The following is a 20,097-nucleotide window of genomic DNA, read 5'->3' as shown; positions in this document are numbered from 1 at the left end:
GTGTAATAGTTATTTCCTCCACACTATGCCACAAACTTGTGAAATTCATGCAGCAGACCTTTTATGAGTGAGCTATCCTACAGTTACTGTACTACTCAGAAAAACATCTACCGGGTGTCTGAACAGCTGAAATACCTCTCAAACGCATAGAGCAGAGAATGTAAAATCCTTGATGTCACATTGGGTTAAAGGTTTAATGAGTAATACAGGATAAATATTATGATGATAACTTTTGAAAGAAAATAAAAACTAAACATTGGCTGAAGATCTAAATAAGAATGCATGTGGGACTGTAAATGCAATGCAGCCAAGTAAGCTGGAGTAGGAGCCTTGCATTTTTATTTAGAAGAGTTTAAAAATAGGGTGTTTTTTCTTCCTCCTTCACAGTGCTGTCTTTAAAATTATTTTACCATAGTGTGCACTACACTTCGCACTTTACATTTCTAATTAAAGTGTTTGTTATTATTTGCAGCCTCACTGTGTGAAATTAAACAAGCATTTTTTTAGCATCCATAAAATAAATCAAACATTTTTCTCATCTGAAAGGCACACAATCCAGTCACAGCAAGCTTATTTCTGTTTCTTTTGTTTTCTTTTTTTTTTTTAATCTACTTGGTAAGCCAATTTTCTGCTTAAGAACTACTGTTTTAAACTCATACTTGTTTTGATATGTGGGTTTTATCCTTCCCCAGTACTCTATGCAAAATACTTCAATTTTAAGTATTCAAAGATTTGCACTAAAGAGAGCGATACCGCTTACACAAGCTAGTGCTATTGTTTTTTTCACACATAAAAAGAAAGAAGGTATGTTAACTAGCATAATTCAGGCCTGTTAGTTACAAAAATTAACAGATTCCTTGACTTGGATTATTATGATTTCTGAATTGGGTTTGAGAAGTTGGCATGTACAGCATCCTTCGTACTGCTGATTACTGCAAGGGGAAAATGATATAAATGTGCAGTAGTGATGCTTGACTGCTGCACTGATAAGGGAAATGTGCATAAATGATGTGGACAGTATTTAAATACATTTACTATACTTCTGTAACATACATGTCTCAAAACTAAAAAGCACTTTTAAGGAAAACGTATTTATTTTACAGAAAGTAATTGGTTTTACTTCGTGCAAAGTACTTCCAGAAACGTTCATTTGAATTCCAAGGCTAAGTGCTCGGTCCAAGATTTATGGAAAGCACTTAACGTTGAATAGGATTATACGTGTCACTGTGCGGTATTATGGCTTTGTCTTTTTCGATCCACTGCCCTGTCCCCTGCTCCACAATTCTGACAGTTGCCCTACCCACTGCTGAGGGAAGTCCTCCAGTTTTACCTTCCCGTTCCTCGCAAAAATGTTGGTTTTGTTAACTGGAGGATATATTGTGATTTTAATGTTCCAGTCTTGAGTTCCAGAGAGTTTAGAACTGCTGCTTGTCAGGAAGGAATCCCAGTAGATTCCTTCATATGGACTGTTAAAGCATTATGTACGTAACATTTACTAGCATGTGGCTACTTAACAGATGGATAAACAATTGGCAGGTAATGGTGTACCATCTTCTTGGGGGAAAAAAAAAAAAAAAGGTTGTTTTGATTGTTAGTCTGTGTTTCATAGAATCATACATGTAAAATGGTTTGGTTTGGAAGGGACTGGGTAAAAATTACCCAGTTCCCCCTGCCATGAGCAGGGACACCTCCCAACAGACCAGGTCACTCAAAGCCCCGTCCAGCCTGGCCTTGAGCACCTCCAGGAATGGGGCATCCACAGCTTCTCTGGGCAACTTGTGCCAGGGCCTCATCATCATCATAGTAAAGAATTTCTTCCTTATATCTAAACTAAGTCTACCCTCTTTTAATTTAAAGCCATTCACCCTTGTCCTATCACTACACACCATGATAAAGAGTCCTTCTCCAGCTTCCAACTGTAAGGAACACTTTTTTCATAAGTGTTATCTTAGCCTCATTAACATGCCTCTGTAGTGGCATGTCTCTGCTTTAGTTCCTCAGTTAGTGGCATGAAGAATTATTAATAAAAGTAATTCCTGTCAGAGAAACTCAAATCTTCCCTCTCAGATGAAAGAATATCCATTTTTCCCCCTCAGAGTGCCAAATACCAGTTACATTCAGCAAAACAGGAAACCAGAACAAAGAGGTCTCTAGGCTTGCAACTCTTCCTCCAAGAGGCAAATGAGGCCACTGATGCGTGAGAAGCACTTTATCGGCTCCAATCTAAGGAAAAGCGTTTCTCTTGTTTTCAGCCAGAGTATGAACAGTAGTCTCTAGAAAACTTTCATTTAAGCCTAATTTGTTTAAACAGTATGTTAAAACATCTGTTTTGAGATACAGCAAATAGTCTTCCTCTCCTCTCAGGAATATTTCCCTAGTATAGAATTTCTCTGCATACAGCAACCAGCCCTACCCAAGACTTCATTTCAAGGATCTGCTTTCAAAATTACGCGCAGGTAGGAAGCTTCTCATCTCACGGCTCGTTAAATTAGGCCTTACAAATGAGAAGGTTTTACTTTATTTTAAATTCAAGGTAAGGAGGAACATTTTGTCCCTCTATTGCTCTATCATGGCAGAACACAAGTATTAATTGTATTCCATTTGGTTGCTGCCTTTCAAATGATCAAATAACAACAATTATTTTTCTGTTACTATTTCCATTGCTGTTTTCCAGTAGTCACTCCTATGGAGTTGAAAAATCCAGGATTCCCATGTTTTCTTCTCTGTTGTCTTAAGCTTCAAGGCCGGTCTCTCTTCAGAATTTAACAGTGCTTTCAGTCTTTCATCTCTCAGATGCTTGATTACTGTGTGTATCTTCATGATTTTCTTGTCACTGGTGAGGAGATGTCCAGAGAAGAGCACTGGTTTGGGATCAAAATGTGTAGGTGAATAATGCAGTGCATTGAAACCTGCCACAGGAAGACAGAAATCTGAGTCCCAGAGGGCCTCAAGGCTCATTTCACTGAAGTTATGGAAGCTTTGAAGACTTGCTTGGGCAAGACTTCTATTTCACATATTTGAAAGGCAGCTATCTGGGTCTCTATGCATAGTCTTAGGGAAAACTGCAGAACAAATAACACTTCACCTTGTCTTTATTTGGGGTTACAGAGCTCTGTGGTCACAGTAATCCTCTGTCCACAATAACCTCTTTTACAGGTTGCCTTGCTATGCAATTTAACACCCTAATAAGCTACACATTTCAAGCCGTTCTAACACCAAACCGCTGCACAGTAGCCACTGCACGTTTTGTGGGCTTAAATGACTAGCTGCAGAGGCTAATTCATTGGTGAGCGATTGGAGCAGGTGAGAAAAGGGTTTTCAGCCTATATAACAGATTTCATCTTTTATTTCCTTTTTGATATATTTTTTATTGATCGCTACTCTTGTTTGAAATCAGCTCCCCTGGTTTTCACAAGATGGGTGCATTGACTTCTGTATTAGATGCTTTTGCATCCAATATTTTGTTTCTTGCCTATTAAGTAGTTCTTACTGTGTCCCTAACTACACATCTTACACTAGCTAAGACTTTTGTATTAACAAGCAGCTGGTTTGCAGCCACAGAATGGCAACAATCCTTTTTTCTTGCTGCTTCTTGCAAAAGAAGCCCTTTTACTCTCAAAATAAGTAAACTGTCAGAATGAAACATCCTAATCAGTCTGATCAGCATCCCAAATAACTTGCTTATAAATTCATTATGTGCTTCTGAAGTAATGGGTGGGATGCCAAAAAAACTTCATTTCTTATTCTCCTCCTTTGCAAGATGAAAGGCTAAGTCGTATGTTCAGTTGGTCTAGTGATCTGTGGAAATCAACTTTAAACTGCTTGAGTATTTTGTGTGCATTTCTGTTTTCAGCCTGAAATTTCCAGATTTCCTCCATCTCCCTTTTTGTTCCCCCTTCCTGTGTAAATAGTACTTGCATAGCACCTGGACTCAAAAGTAGGGGCCTTTAGTGGCAGGTCAGCAGCTTTAATTCATAGTGTGAATAATGCTATCGGTATACCTGAGGGTGGGGTTTGGCTCCGTTTGACATTTTCCTTTCACTGTTTCCCTCTGCATGAACAAACACCAGCATGTTTCTGTCCAACTTCCACTACTCTTACTCTTCTAGGGACATTGGTTTCCTCTCTCTTTCAGAGAAATAGCTTTTTATAAGCCATTTTGTAACTTTTTTTTTTACCACTGGTACTCCAACACTCCCAGCTCCAGTCCTGTACAATACCTCTCTCAAACACACATATTATAGACCATGAAACTTCATTGGACTCCAATGTTGCCTCCATCATTTTATGGCATTTTGCATGCTTCCACACTACAAATTCTTTTTCTTTGCCCGCTGTTTTCTTTGGTTCATATTCTGCCTTTGTAGTCTTCCATTTTGTTCAGCCTTCAAATACGCCTAAACTGTCCCCATTTTCTACTATCACAAATTCATTCTATGGCACCAAAGAGCATCTACCACCTACTCGTTTGGCAATGTACAGTGCACGTTGTTTAAACATGCCATTGTTGCTACCACTACAGTATAATATTTTCTGTTATCATGGCCCAGAGCAAATGATAAAAAATGCTCTAAGTGTGATGCTCACAGTAACCTACTACAAACTTTTCCAGAAATTTGGGGATTTCTCCCCCATTCTCCTTGTGAATAACCAGCTATTCTTTGATATGTCAGCTGCTCATTTCTCCTCCAGTAGGACTGCTAGGACCATCCCCTCTTTAGTCCTCTATTCTACTGACTATTGTATTCCCTGAGCAAACAGATCTGGCTTAAACTATAACAAAAAGTAACCTTTGAAAAGCCTCACAATTCTATAAAACGTGTGCTTGTTTTAGCTTACTGAGCAATGAGAAAACGTGTTGTCAGTAGTCTGTTTTTTAAACCATTAAAGTCAAGAATAAACTGTTATGAACTACTACCAAAGTGGTTTGGATTTTTTCCAGGTTCAGAGTTACGTCCGTACGGAATGGGATCCACTCAATGCTCGCTTCAGCACCAAGGAGCCTCACCGGGTTCACATAGTCGAGCACTCCATCTCTGCGGACAAAGAGCCCATGGCTGACAGCTGCGTCTACGATTGTGCTAGGAACAAAATTCAGTGTTTGTCAGTCACCAGAATACCACTGCCATCAAAGGCCATCAGCTGTTGCAGAAACGTTACAGAAGACAAACTGGTCCTGGGTTGTGAAGATTCGTCAGTGATTCTGTATGACGCCTACAACCAAGTGACCCTGTTAGCCCAAGCAAAACTATTGCCTGCTTTAATGACTTACCACCCTTCTGGAGCCATATTCGTGGTCGGCAGCTCTCAAGGGGAGCTGCAGCTTTTTGACACAGCACTGTCCCCGGTTAAAATTCAGCTGCTGGCAGAAGAGTTTTCACCTGAGGCCACTTTGCAATTCAGCAAACACTTTGACACGTCTAGCAGCCTCGTCCACATCCACTGGGCTGCTGCTCAAGGTGCATCTCCCTGCACTGATGGCACAGATATCCATGATCTTTTGTTGGTTAGATTTGACAAAGGACCCTTAGGAGTACTTCGCTTTAAACTAGGTAAGTTACTGAGCACATTTATTGAAACTTAGGCTCTTGAGGAAACATTTGTACCTTACAAGTTTTTGGTAGCTTGTAAACATCCTAATTTTAGATATATTTTACCAAAGCATTGAAAGCACACAATTCCAATGATGTCTGAAGATGTGAAACAAGGAGTCCAATACGTTTCACAATTACTTAGTATCAGTTCTTGTGGGGTCTGGCAGAGTTAGGATGCTGATTTCTTGTGTTAGGGTCCTGTTACGTTCCCTGCTAGTCTAATAATGCATGACAATTTCTCATAGTGAAAACTATTTTCATCTGTAGTATGCAATTATAAGAATTGTATTTTTTCTCTAGTATTCCCTTTGACATCCCAAAATAAGCTATATGTCATAATAGGATAGTAATGCTATCTCTTTCCTAAATGAATTATTGTTTTGTATGATGCAACTGTCTTTTCCATTACAATGTGTATTTGTCCCAGTACTCTGTTATTTCTGACTTCAGTACATGAAATTACACCATTTTTTCCCTTTAAGATTTCACCCAAGAAGGAAAGTTTTCATAACCTTCAGAGAAGTTTGGCCTCTCAGTTAATTTACCAGTTGTGAATAAACGAAAAATAATAATACACAACTTAGAATTTATGTAGCACTTCTCATTTTAGATGTAAGGAGGCTTTAAGAGAGTAAAAGCGTAACTAACTCTTAATTTACAAACAGAATAACAAGGGTGAAGGAAAGCTGAAAGGCTTTTTAAAAGTTACACAAGGAGTCAGTGCTTGAACTAACAATAAAACCCCTGTGGTTCATCATCAGTGAGAACCGTATTCATTCCATTCAAGTCAAGCAAGTTACAGGGGTGCAAACCCAGTGTGAGAGTGAAAAAAACAATCATGCTTAAATCTTCTGACTACCAACCCAGTGCTTCACCGTGGCAGTCAGCCATTTCGAATATACTCATCCTGGAAAATTTCAGTATTTTGCCCATTGTCTGTCCAAGAAAACAGAATTGCCTTTGTAGATCTTTACAGGAGGTTTTTATGACTATTTTGTGTAAAGCTATTGAGATTAGGAAGAAGCCCATTTTTAAAAAAAACTAGGTGACAGTGAAGTATGAAGCTCTATTTTCTCTTACTGTTTAAGTCATGAATGCGCTTTTTGTCTGGGCAAAATGTCTAAAAGTAATGCAGACCTGAACATTTTAAAGTCTGATTTTACAAAACCTTAACTACATATGTCAGTGCAAAAAGATAGATTATTATAATAGGATGTCACCAACAAAAACATTGGACCGATTTACAGTTATACAGTTTTAAACAGAGCTGAACCAGATTGTTGCTGTTATCCAAAATTACTATTAAAGCAACTGTTTACCATTTATTTTGAGATAATTCAGCTGCATTGTGTTCAATGACAGGCTTAATAGTTGCAGAGCACCCCAGAACACTAATTAAAACATCTATTTGATGGTTTTGTGCATGTTGGCCATTAAAAAAAAAAAAAAACAACAACTCTAAATTACCTCTTACCTGTCAAGCAGAAGGCACTTTACCCACATCTACCTTGCTTTTCTTCAGTCCTCCCTTGTGGGGTTTACTCACAACAGCTTTCCAGAAAGCACAGCTTTCCCCTTGCTATCTTTAGCACATTTATGTTCTTACGGAGGCAAGCAGGCTCTCAGTGCAGGGATTTAGAGGCCTTTCCTGCTAATTGCCAGCTTGTAAACTTAATTGGACTGTCTCCCTGGGCACCGTTCCTAAATCAATTAGGCAGTGAGTTGGCTGTCACCTCTTTTTCCCAAGTAGGTTGCCCGGAAGCGCACCACCCAAGAGAAGTCAAGCATCCAAATGGGAAGATGTTGACCTCTACAGCTGAAAGTTATCATGGTTGAAAATTCATTCTGTATAATTACTGTAAAATCTCTTCTAGGAAGAAGGCAAAGCCCTCCCTATCCCTCCCTCCCTCCCTCCCTCCTCCTCTGTAGCCCACTGCGCAAAAACACGCTGTTCTCTATTGCATCCTGATTTTCAGCTTTACCACTCAGTTTTCCACACTACCAAGGCAATGCTGTGTTAAACAGTCAGCCCCTCTTCCCAACCTCAGCAGTTTTTAGATCTCCACTGCTGAAGAAATAATGTAAATATAAATTATACTGGAAATTTAGGGGTCCGTAGCAGCAAAATCCAGGCACTCAGGACTGAAATCAAATCTGTAATTAACTCATGGCTATGCAGTGTAGCTCTTGCGCCTCATGCTGCAGTAGAGCACTCAACACAGAAGGCAGCCCAGCTGAGTAACTTCGGTCAACTGAATAGGTCAAAAGTGGATTTGAGGCTGTGAACGTGCTTAAAATTTGGCTTCCCTTAAGGGGTACTGCTGAACCAGCACATATGTCTTACATTTGGCCTCTAATTTTGTGAAGAGGGTAGAATTGCTACTATGTTTTTTTGTTGTTGTTATTTTTAAAACATATTTTTCTGTTAATAGAATTACGTACTAATACACAGAAAATTTTCAAGGCAATACTGCAGAGTTTTTGAATGTTTGTTTGTTTTTTTTTTTTTTTTTTTTTTTTTGTATATAGTAATCAGCTACTTTTTTTAGAATAAACTGTTCTTACCGGCACCTGAAACACCTCTGGTTTTACTGTTCCGAAAAAAAAAAAAAAAAAAAAAAAAAAGGATTTTGGGATCCTACAGATACTGCATCATCCATAGCATTTTCTTTAATTTCTTCAAGCAAAGAAAGATCTCCCATAAAATACAATTGAAAAAAAGCCATGTAATTGATTCTGAACTGCATATTTTTACTAAATCACTACGTATGTCTGGCACTCTAGGTAATGTCTGTTCTCTTGGATTCATGGAGTGATAGTCCTTTGTTTTTATCAGTTATAAATTACATCAACATTATTTGAACCATTTCCCATGAAAATCTGTTAACTATGTCAATGAGAATAGGCAAATGAATTTTTAACTTCCAGCAGCCATTTTAAGATCTTGGACAAGATTTGTGAATCTCGTGTTGTGCTGTCTAGTTAGATTTATTTCAGGAAAAGATTCGTGTTAAATTTACCCTCAAACATTAATGGCAAATATTTTTGGTGTTTAATGCCAAACTCATTTTTAAAAGCACTGCAGCTTCTTGTCATTGATGTCAACCCAGCCCTTGGATAACGCCAAAGTTGGTACTGGTGCCAGTGGTTCAGCGCTGCTGGCCTAGAAAGATATTTTAAATATAATGCTATATTTAATTAGCATGCAAATAAGTATTTTCATCTTCACTTAGTGATTAATGTGAAGATTTCCCAACTTATATAGTGCTTTAAAAACATGAAACGTTTAAGACAAATAAATTCTACTATAACAAATAGATGTTATCACAGATGTGCACTCGTTAAACATTGTTATTGCACTGTATAAAGTCCATAGACTTTAATATATGCAAATATTAAGTGAAATACAATAGACAAACATATCTTTTACTTTAATAATGCTACAAAATTAAATATTTCTCTATTACAAATGTGTATATATGTGTGTGTGTGTATACAAGGGTTTTTTTCCCCCCAGAGCATCAGATCTGTACTTGCGAGTTCTCAGCAGGTTACCTCACCTCGAGCTATAGTCAGATGTTTTCCCTGCACTTTTTTCCCCTCTATTTTTATTTTCTGTCACAAATGATATTCACAACAACGTTTACAAAAATTCTCTGACATCTCTTTTCTATATATCATGTCTGCTTTTTCTGTTACCTGATTTTTTTTACTAGCCATCCTACAGCTCCAAAATTCATTTTGAAAATCAGCTTGCTCCCTTTCTCCTCATAATTTTTTCCTTGAAATTAATTTTGACAAACACCATCGGAATGTAGATTGAGTTTTTTTTTTTCTTTTTTAAATGTTTTTAATTAGTGAGAGGGAAACAGTAGGTTTGTTCTGGTCTCTTTCTGATATCTGGAGCAGTAGCAATAAATAATGTGCTAGCACAGTGATACAAAGCACAAAAAAAGTACTACAGTGGCGTATAAGGCCTACAGCACATGATCATCTACCTAGTCAGAGATGATAAAAACCTTACTCTCTGCAATTTTTCAGTCACCTTTTCTGTTTAGAAGCTGAGACCAGCAAGTCAAAAAATTTGTGAATCTGTTTTAATTAATACTGGCCGGAGACTGAAAGCCCTCATGGAGTGGGCAATCTGTCATTCTTTTTTTTTTCCCTTATGGCAGCAAGACCATGGTTTCATGTGTACAAGTTCAAAAGGTTGCTAGTTGTTGATATTTTTCATGATATCAGCATATCAGAAGAAATACCTGGTTCCCTGGTTAGAAGTTAGTTCTAGAGCAATTGCAATAAAGGGAGTAGAAGATGTCATTGAGGTCTGAACTGCTGTAAACTTGTATACATTGGTAAGTTTGTGTGAGACTGGTGCTATTTTTTTTTCTACTGTTGTCCAGCAGTATTTCTCTACAAGAAAGTGATGCTAGGAACAGGAATTTATTACCTCCCACGCAATAATAACAGACTGAGAATAAGCTTTTTCTACCATGTTTAGAACAAACTTCATTATGTGATCTTTTCACTAGCGGCTATTGGCCACATTCACCCTATCCTCCATGTGCGAAGTTCACTGATAGCTTTTCTCCACTGTCCAAAGCACCCTAAATCTAAATAAACCAAGATAATAAGGAGCTATATCACATAAAAATTTAATAGTGAAAATCCTTAACGTAAGCTTTCTGATTTTAACCAACACCAATTATTTTTAGCTGTGCTGAAAAGTAGTCAGCGATTGTTTTACACTCTTCATAACACAGTCTTTGGTTTTAATATTTCCTATAAAAGGTGTGATCACGAGAGGACAGCTGGGCCTTGTGGAAATCATCCACCAGTACATTCGTTATGATGAGATACACGAGGCAATTAATGTCCTGAACACCATGAACTGGAACACGATGGGTCGTCAGTGTTACATATGCTTGAGCGCCATTGTCAATCACCTTCTTAAACAAAAGCTTACACCAGACAGAGAAGGTAAGGGACTGATTATATTTTTAATGTATTTTTGTGGAGTCTTTGTAATTCTTGTGTGGATTATGATGATATATTTATTTACTTTATAACAAAGACAATAGAGATAATCCAGACAATCGTTTGATCATGGTACTCCATAATTAAATGTCATACGTAGAGGAATAATTTCAATAAAGTCTAGATCAATGTGTTGATTCCATCTTAGTTCACATTTCTGTCAATAGTGAAAGTAAAATAATGCATATTTTAACATATATAGGATAGGCATGAGTTAATATGCATAACACTGTGTTATATATGTTATAACTTTATTACATTATAAATTTAGCTTAATTCAGGCTAGTGTTAGTTAATACAGGCCTCAAATGTTTGTTTTATAATCATACTGAGACAGCACTGGCTTAAGGAGGGACATTTGCCTGTAACAGGGACAAGAGATTTTAGTATGGTTTGTAAGGTGCTTATGAAGGGTCATTCTTTCACTACAAGATCCAAAAGCTTTGAATACACTATCCTCTGCTGCCTCCTTTAGGATTACAGCTTTTGTCCTCACTGTAATCTTCTGGCCCCCTGCAGTAGTAGCTGGGGTCCCTCACAAGAAATGATGAATTTTAGGCTCAGCCTCGTCTCTGCTGAAGCCTGGTGTCATGCCTTCCTCTTGATTTGCTGTGTATCTTGAAACTCAATAGACTTCAAGATTTGAAGTGCCTTGATTTAGCGAAGGTGTTATCCTCCAGTCTAGCAGGCAGACAGCTGGGGACCAGGCATCTTTTGTGGCAAGAAAGAATACTTAGGGTTCTGGTGCGTTTGATGATAGAAAAACTCCAAGGTGTCCTACACTGCTGCCAAACCATCAGCTATCGCATTTTGGGGGATCTGATTAAAAAATCTCTGCGTTGCAAATATAGCATATCAATTCTAAATAAAACATGCTTTTAAAAGGACCTATGGAAAAAAAAAATCTAAAAAAAAAGCTGATTTTAACACTCTTGTAAAAATATACACATTATAAATAGATGTCTGTGTGTTTGCCCCCATGCGGCTTCCTAACACTGTTTACAGCAGACGGAATTTTATTCTGTCCGGGAGTTATTCTACATGAAGCTAACAAATTTGGCATAGTAATTTGTTTTCTTTTTTTTTTTTTTTTTTTTATTATTAGCAAAAAACCCAGTGAGGCCTTTTATTTATAGCGATGTGGCAGTTATCTTTGAGATCTTTATTCTGCCTTCAACATCAAGCTGGGCTATCTAATGAATGTATAACTGTGCTAGTAGTTGCTCGTATTCCATGTAGGTTGGAATATTTGTGAAGTACAAAACATGCTGTCAAGAAAACAGCAATGGCAAGAGCGTACGGCTTGTTTTCGCGAGGTTCCGCTGTATTCAATTTAATCTAAATTGACTGATGCTTTGAAAGAAAATACCTTTAAAGTTCAGCTTATCTTACTGTCTAGATTTAAGATAACACAAAACCTAATTTACTAACAGTTTGCCTGCGTTCATAACACACTACTATTAGCACATTTAGTGCAATCAAGCCTAATAAAATAAAATGTAACTATGCTCGGAAATAAAGAACCTTTATCGCTAAATGCAGAAATGGCTAGTTCAAACAAACGCTAATAACCGAAAATCAATGAGATTTTGTCTGCCTAATGAGACAATAGGTTGGCTGTATTTTGGTTTTCAAGCCCCCACAAAATTCTGATGAGCAGCAGCGATTTGCACACCCACCTTGAAAGGAGAACCTGTGCTGGTGCAGCAAATTCTCCCTGTGCCTTCAGAGTGAGCAAGACTTCTGTCAGTTGTTTTGTTTGGACTGTGTGACTTTTGCATGTGTTGACTGTCAAGCAGAAGTCATACAGCATAAATATTATTGATCATTAAATTTCTTCCCAGCTAAGCATGTGGGACACGAATGCATAGTGTGTATTTTCCTGCATTGCTTGTAATTTTGTATTAAAAACATGTAGCAAAATGGCTCAGAGCTATGGCTGTGGAGTACACCAGTCAGAAAGTATTTAAAGCAAACACAACTTCTGTAACAAAAGGGCTTTATTTTATTGATTACAAGGGAGGTTATCCTGTTTCCAACCACTACACGCTGTAGGAGAGCCAAGCCCTTAGGGTTTCTAGACCCTTTTATTTAAAGTTTGTAAAGAACTATTGGCTGAAGGAGGTTCCTTAGACCTCAAGGCCATCACAAGAAAGGTTCTGTCACCTGCTGACCTAATACATAAGAATAATCCCTGAAAAACTGAAGTTCATTGTTGTCTGCCTAAGAGGACTAAGAAAATTTGAGCTAACAGAGTTGATCTCTACTGGACAAACTTGTTCAAACTGTATTTTTCTTATGAGTCACTTTTAATTGTATGCTTCTGGTGAGAACTAGATGTGTTATAAACTTTTTCATCTTTTTGACAGCTTTTGTTGCTCAAAGTCATTGTCAGCTCTGCCTCAAAGTGAAAGTTTATATGCACATTTGTGTTTGTACAAGCTGTCATATTTTAATTTCATCTGTCCTACAACAACATTGCATTGCATCAGTGTTTGAGGAATTTGACTGACTGCAAACATGAGCAACCTGTTGTAATTGAAACAGTTTCACTTGTTTCATTGCTGCTGTGTTTGAACTCTACAGCACAGCTTGAGGCAAGCCTTGGAACCTTTTATGCTCCAACAAGACCCCTCTTGGATACAACCGTGCTGGAGTACAGGGACCCCATCAGCAGATACGCGAGAAGGTTCTTCCACCACCTGCTCAGGTGAATGACAGTTTCAACTTCTATCGACTCAAAATTAATTGCATATTTCAATAACTACCTACTTTAATGTGGTTAACATTTTCCAAGAGGACCACCCCTGAAAAAAATGCATTCATTGTTACTGTTTGTTTAACTTGCACTTCGTTCCTTTCAACTATGGTATTGCAGATAAAATGTTATTCAGAGCTCTTCTATCATCAATACACATAAAATGATTCACTCTTTCCCTTTTAGCTTGATAGAAAAAAGATAGTGTGCATCTGAGAGATTTATATCCACCAACTGCTTGCAGATTAACTATTGAAACAGCTTACAAACTTGGAGAAAATCTTGAGTTTAAATAGATGCTAAATTGCAAATGAACAGTATCATCCAAGATGTTTTTGGTTTTGCACCCTTGAAATCTGAGCATTTGGTTATTGTCACCCTCAGAGTGACATTTTCCAGCCACTTTCAGTATACGTTAAGGTCTAGAAGTCTTCACCATTAAAATACAAGAAAATGAAACGTTGCTTTCATCTGTAAGTTATATGATGTTAAAACAATCATAATACCAAATTCAGCTAGGATTTATATTGCATTGATATATGGCTATATTTGTGTAATACATCAATAGCCTAAATTTCAGTCTGTTGGAAGTATCGATATAGGCTGTTCAACCTGCTCATGTGATCAAGCACAAATACAACTGAAGCATTCCCTCTGATAATTATCCAGTCAGTGAAAAGAAGGAGAAATCTTCTGAATGATAACCCAAATGTTTGTAATGACTTGTCGAGCACATGCTGAGGAGACTTGCAACATGCCCTTTTTCTGGGTTCCATCCAGCTTGTATATGTTGTCCACATATGCCAAGTGAGGAACTGCAAGCTTCTTTGATGGTTCAGTGTGTGCTTCTTTGGTGGTACAGTGTGAGCTTCTTACAAATCTAAAAGAGAACTAATTTATACCATCTTCTAAATTTTGAGTCTGAACAGGATCGCCTGTCTGCTGAACGGGTCCGTACCAATGGGGTAATTATTCTAAGCAGAAGAATGCGCCAAATATCTGCATAATATGTACCAGCTTTTACTGGAGTTTTCTTGATAGATTTGGCCAGAGTACAGGGTACAAGCTCTGCTTTTGCCTTTCTCCTAGAAACCAGCAGGGAAGATCTGTTGCTGCAGTGGCCAACTGTAGTGGCTGTGGGCCAGTTGCCTGCAGAGGACAGATGCGGAAAGAATGCCTCAGAGATTGCTGAGAGGTGTAATAGCTCCAGCGCTCTTACATCTGCTAGAGAAAGGTGTATTCCCTCTGACTCAGGATTTGCTTCCAAATGCTAGCAGGCATGCAGAGGCATGGGGCCCTGGCTGAGCTTTCAGCCCTTGGGGCTGCTGAACACAGCTGAAACACTGACTCAATCCCCCTAGCAAACATGAAGCTTCGGTGTCAGAACGCTGCCTGGACAGCATGGGGCACAGATGGGAGGGGTGCAGGAGGGTCTCCCCGTGTGTTTTACCTCCGCTATAAAGCAGCCCTCGAATGATCTACTGTTGTGGCAGTTTCTTGAAAGAAATGGATGTTGTTTTGCTGTTTCCCTATTGTCAAAGGGATTTGTATTCAACTGAATCAAAGTGATAGGATCATGTGATTGCTGCAGAACAGATGGTAATGCTTAAAGCTTATCTGAGAAGACATAATCTAAGTGCAAAATGAAATGTTCAAAAATGGGAGATTTATCTGATAGAAAGCAAGGAAATGATGTCCAGAGCTGATCTTTATTGTATTAAAGTGGCTGTGCCTTAATTGCTGTTTATTTCCTTTTAGATGTTTTCTTAAGTGACTAGAATGATTTGAATGTAGGCTAAAAAGCAAGTGCTACAGATTTGCTGGAGGAATGGTAAACCAGACGGATGGTTCTGGGTGAGAGAAAGCCACCTAGGCATGCTGCAATGTCTGGGAGAATCACAGCGAGGCACAAAGCTCACTAATTCGTCCAGGCACGCAGAAGTTGCAGCCTCTGCTGTTACGTCCCTCTGCAAGGAGCCAGCAAGGCCAGCCACTTCTGCCAACCTGCATTTATGAATGTGGGTTCAAAACAGGAAGGAAAGTCTGCTCTTGCCTTGTTGGATCAATGTATTATACCCATCAGGTACTGGAAATGGAATCATCTTCCCACTACCTGTTTGTCAGAGATGACAACTTTATCTGGATGTCAGGAAGGCTGCATTTAAAGTCGGTTTTATGCTGTCTGTCTCAACCCTTGTTATTTTATTCATTCTTTTTTATTTTTATTTTTATTTTCTTTATTTTTTATTATTTTTTTTTACCCTTATTCATTTAGCACTAAATACTCGCAGGCTAGTTACAAATAGTTGATCCACTCTTCCCAGTGGATTTGTGCTTCCACAGATGTGTAAACAGAACCAAAGAAAATAATAGCAAGAAGACTTAAATGCAAATGCACCGTAAACTGTCAATGCCAACTTGACACAGCACTAGGATACATTTGTTACTCTCTTGTGAGCAAGAGGAGACAAAAGCAAAATAATCACTTTGTTCCCTATTGCAACAAGAAGCAGAGGAAACACAGAACTTCTTAAGTTGCATGCACTGTAAGTACGGCTGGTATTCAAAAACTATTCCCTGGAATATAGTAGGGACTTCTGCAATTCCTTTGGGCTTCAGAGAAAGCAAAAAGCATATGCACAGGAGGCAAATGTAGATTTGAAAGATACTGGGAGCCAGAAATTCAAACGTGGGGTAGGAAGAGTGAGGAATGTGGCTTAGAAGCATAAGCGAAAAACAAGGAAGCGAGGGCAAAGGACTAAAGAGAGGGATAGGGACATACAGAGTAATGCAAAAGGGTAGAGTGGGAGTACAGAGCGAAAAACAGACAACAGTGTAGGATGTATGTGGTGGATAGAGGAGACCAGGAGCATAAGGGGTGGACAGAGAAGGGCGGAGTCTTTCATGCAAGATTAAAACATTAAAAAGCTTAAATGTTTCTAGATCTACATCTGAAAAATGTTCATATAAACAAAATTCTTCACCCCCACCCCCCTGCCCCCCCAGCTTTCCTTTGAATGCCCCACCAATCTGCCTTAAGCCTTTTCTAGAAGGACCCACTCTTGGGAGAGAAATATTAATTCATTCTACATGCTGAGACAATCTTTGACCTGCCTGCTGAGTCTGCCAAAAAGGTGCCAGTTATTGTTGTACTTTTTAAGATGTGAGTGTCTGTGTTTACTAGAATTGAGAAATGCAGTCACCTTTTCAGAAAGGCTATCCTCACCTCGTAATAATCATGTGCCAATGATTTTAATCTTTACTGCAGGCGGAAAGGTTTTATATCCAGTTGCACATAACTGGAGACATCCATTTTCACATTATCGGTGAGATTATAGGCTAAGTATTTTTCTGCCATCAAAAAGATCAGTTTCCAGAAAAAAAAAGTAGTGTTGTGATGGTAGGTTCCCTCATTTAGGTATCGGGCACTTTAGAAAGAAGGTGCTCTGTAACAACAGAGCTGTATTGCAACTATGGGTTAGAAAATGGTGCGGCAACCTGAATGGGCCAAGAAACACTGAGGGCACAACTGAAATGTATTGCATTTAGAAGGAAGGAAGCCGTCTTGTACCGCATTTAACAGAGCCACGTTATTTGTATGTTTCATTACAAACACTAAGTTTTACCATTTGCGATCCGTGCGGCATCTTCAAGTTTCCACTAAAACAGAGGTACAGAGTTTTGCAGGTATAGGCCCTGAATAAAAAATATGGAATACCTCCAAAAACAGGCGTTCGGTATACAAAATTAAAATTAAAGACCTCTTAATTATATGCCAGGGATCTATTACAACAGTATTTATGGAATGAATAATTATTTTCACTTTAAATTCTTATCTATAATTAAAAAATACAGGAGCTGAATTACAAGTATAAAAATATATCTTAGGTGTTCCTTGCCACTTGAGCAGCACTCCTGTATTTTATTATGATGTCACTACTTATAATAATATAATGCATTATATCATTATGTAAAATGTTGAGCAGAGGCGGATTTATTAGGCAGCCTTGGGGAGCTGTAACCTCCTTGCCCCCACCCTTTTGTTAAGCGCTGCCTACGAAGTGTATTTGTGTAATGGGGGAGTGGCTGCACAACCTCCTGCCTCTGGATAACAGCCTCATCTAGCCGTGCACAGAACATGGAATGGGATGGAATAGTTTTTCACTCGTTAACTACGGCATCGCTGACTCATGGCTTTGCTTCCCTCTGATCAAGCATTCATAAATTGGACTTGTCATATTTTCTAATGCATGAAATTATCTTGTTTGTTTGATACACTCAGGCACAAACACGCGCCTGCTCTGTTTCATTGAAACTTTTCTCTCCTTCTCAGAAAGACAGTGAGGAAGAAATATGGCATGAGCTGGAAGCAAAGGCAGGGTTGGAAAGTGAAGTCTGAAATGCATCTGAGGAGCTGTGGAATTAGAATGCAGGCCCAGCTCCGTGCTTCTGCTGTGCCCTTTCCTCCTTCATAGTTCTCTTCTTGTGCTTCTGAATGCACAATTTAAGGATCTTTTTTTGTTTGGGTTTGTTGTTTTTTTGTTTGTTTGTTTTTTCCTCTGGAAAAACACTAAGATTCAAAACCATGTCGACCTTCCCATCTGGTAATTCCATTATCCATCCCCCTTCTACCAGCTCCAAGTACAAATATGTTTCCCTCCGAAGCAAAGCTCTGTTCTAAATACCAGGACAGTTCATTTGCCTCTTTCAAGAGAAAAGCACAGCTCTGATCACATCCACTCTGAGAGTTTTGCATGGATTGACAGAAGTATTCTGCTTTGTACAAGTCCAAAAATGAAAACTAGGTATTTTTGCTGTTCCTGTTTTTATGCTTCACCCCAGAAGCGTCATGTACTCTTCCAGTGTCCAGGGTAAAATGCTGTTGGTTAAACACAAAGAAGAATTTAGGCAGAACATTTGTGAGTACAAATCTATACACAGAGCTTGACTGAGGTCTTGTTTAAATAAAAACTGGTAAAGGAGATGAGAAAGTACGTGATCCTTAGCATCAGGGGAGATCTGTTTCCAGCCAGTACGGTTTCTTATCAATCACTCCACTATTTGAGAGTTGTGAAGTGTACTGCTATGCAGCCTGACATGATTCCTTGACACAGTTACCGCTTACCTCCAAGACAACCTTTGAAAAACTAAAATAAAGCTCTTTCACCCTGCAGCGACATCACTTATGCAGTTCTAACTAACCCTTGGTAAGCAGGTTCTTGTATCGCTACAGTGCGGTCTGCAAAGTAGACGTGCACTGTGACTGTTCCATCCTAAACAAGACCCTAAATCAAAGGTGAGAAAATGCCTCAACACCATAATAGTTCCCAATCCGATTTGCTCCCAACTGTATGGAACTAAGGGACAAAGTGAGCAAAGAGCTTTTATGATCCTTTTAAAGAGCACCCTAAAAGTAGAATCTATAATTATATTGGTACATAGTGTGTCACAAAATACGTATAAACATTAATGATGACATGGTTCAGGACTGAGAATGTCTTTTATATTCATAAGGTAACCTATTAGGCATTAAATTATGCCTTCAGATAAAATGACCGCTGATGTCAGTCAGGTTCTCTATGGTGGCCACATGAACAGAATTCATCTCTACGGGAGTAAGTTCAGTAGCCGCATTCTGACTAAAGTAGCACCTTCTGGAGAGGACTTTGAAGAGTCATTTTTTGTCATCTTGTAAGAACGATCAAAACCAAAGGTTTTCATATAGCCATGGCACTGATAAATGAGAATTTCAATTGCTGTGATGGAACTGCACATGAAAAGATCCCCTGGTCATGCTTCTTGACCTGTTTTAGAAACAAGAAATAAAGGCGCCTATTCAATGGAACTAGATTATTTTTTCATTTAAAGAGATATTTAAATCTCGGGAAAAGTTTAGAATGTCTTTGCTTCAGTCCTATATTGCTAATGAGTTTTTTCTTAAACCAGCTCCACAACAGGTTCCGATTTCAGGCAGATGCTCTGACACCACAGGAGTAGCTCCAGGATTTAATTCTCTAGTGACAAACACAATGTATGAAATACTGAGCAAAATATTAGGAAAAGAAAAGAGGAAATAACACGACATAATTGCTTGAGAATAAAATCCCGTGAAGATAAAGCACAAGAAATCTCTGACAGAGATTTCGGCAAGATTTTCTGCTGAACCTGATGGGAGACATTGCTTGAAGCATGGGAAAGATGTCCCCTCCCACACACTTAGGGCAGTCCCAGAGCTGCTCTGCTGTGGTACAGCTTCCTACAGCCACCGATAGCTGGCTGCTTGGTGGTCCTGAGTCCCATACCTCCTCCAGTTCTCTGCTACATCTCCACCCGTGGGACCACACTTTTAAAGAGGAAAATGGAATAGCCATGCCAGACTAATGTTCTTTGTGCCAAGGCTATCCCCACTATGCTGGTTAATCTTTGATATTCATACTTTTAGAAGCTGAGCCCAAATAGAGACTGTCATTCTGTGGTGTGTATTATATAACTGATAATCCGCCCTCAGAAAGTCATGTTTCCTTCTGTACCAGCTGTGCAAGTCCAGAGGGCTTTGGGCATACATCAAGTGCAGAAACAGCACAAAAATATACCAACAAAAATATACCATATTCATGGACGAAACCAGGAGAAAGTTCTTAACACATCTTCATATTTAAGCTGCTGTGGTAGGTCAGTCAGCTTTCCTTTGCGTGTCATCAGGTACTC

General features: G+C 38.7%; 1 protein-coding gene and 1 long non-coding RNA gene across 3 annotated transcripts in view; one reads left to right on the top strand and one right to left on the bottom strand.

The window, feature by feature from the left end:
- WDPCP (WD repeat containing planar cell polarity effector) overlaps positions 1–20,097 on the top strand; it is a 150,327-nt gene that overhangs the window by 72,627 nt on the left and 57,603 nt on the right. For both annotated transcript variants that reach the window (XM_068675584.1, XM_068675582.1), the window contains 3 exons: positions 4,943–5,552; positions 10,386–10,574; positions 13,218–13,341. In XM_068675584.1, the coding sequence (XP_068531685.1) occupies positions 4,943–5,552; positions 10,386–10,574; positions 13,218–13,341 (923 nt within the window). The remainder of the gene's footprint in view (positions 1–4,942; positions 5,553–10,385; positions 10,575–13,217; positions 13,342–20,097) is intronic.
- LOC137853329 (uncharacterized) lies at positions 2,112–7,309 on the bottom strand. Its single transcript, XR_011094397.1, has 3 exons — positions 7,069–7,309; positions 4,919–5,081; positions 2,112–2,909 (listed from the first exon to the last, which is right to left on the bottom strand). It is a non-coding gene; the product is annotated as an uncharacterized lncRNA (long non-coding RNA).

The sequence above is a fragment of the Anas acuta genome, chromosome 3, assembly GCF_963932015.1.
Source record: "Anas acuta chromosome 3, bAnaAcu1.1, whole genome shotgun sequence".
NCBI lineage: Eukaryota > Metazoa > Chordata > Aves > Anseriformes > Anatidae > Anas > Anas acuta.
The sequence above is the reverse complement of the archived record's forward strand: the minus strand, read 5'-3'. Positions and strand labels throughout refer to the sequence as shown.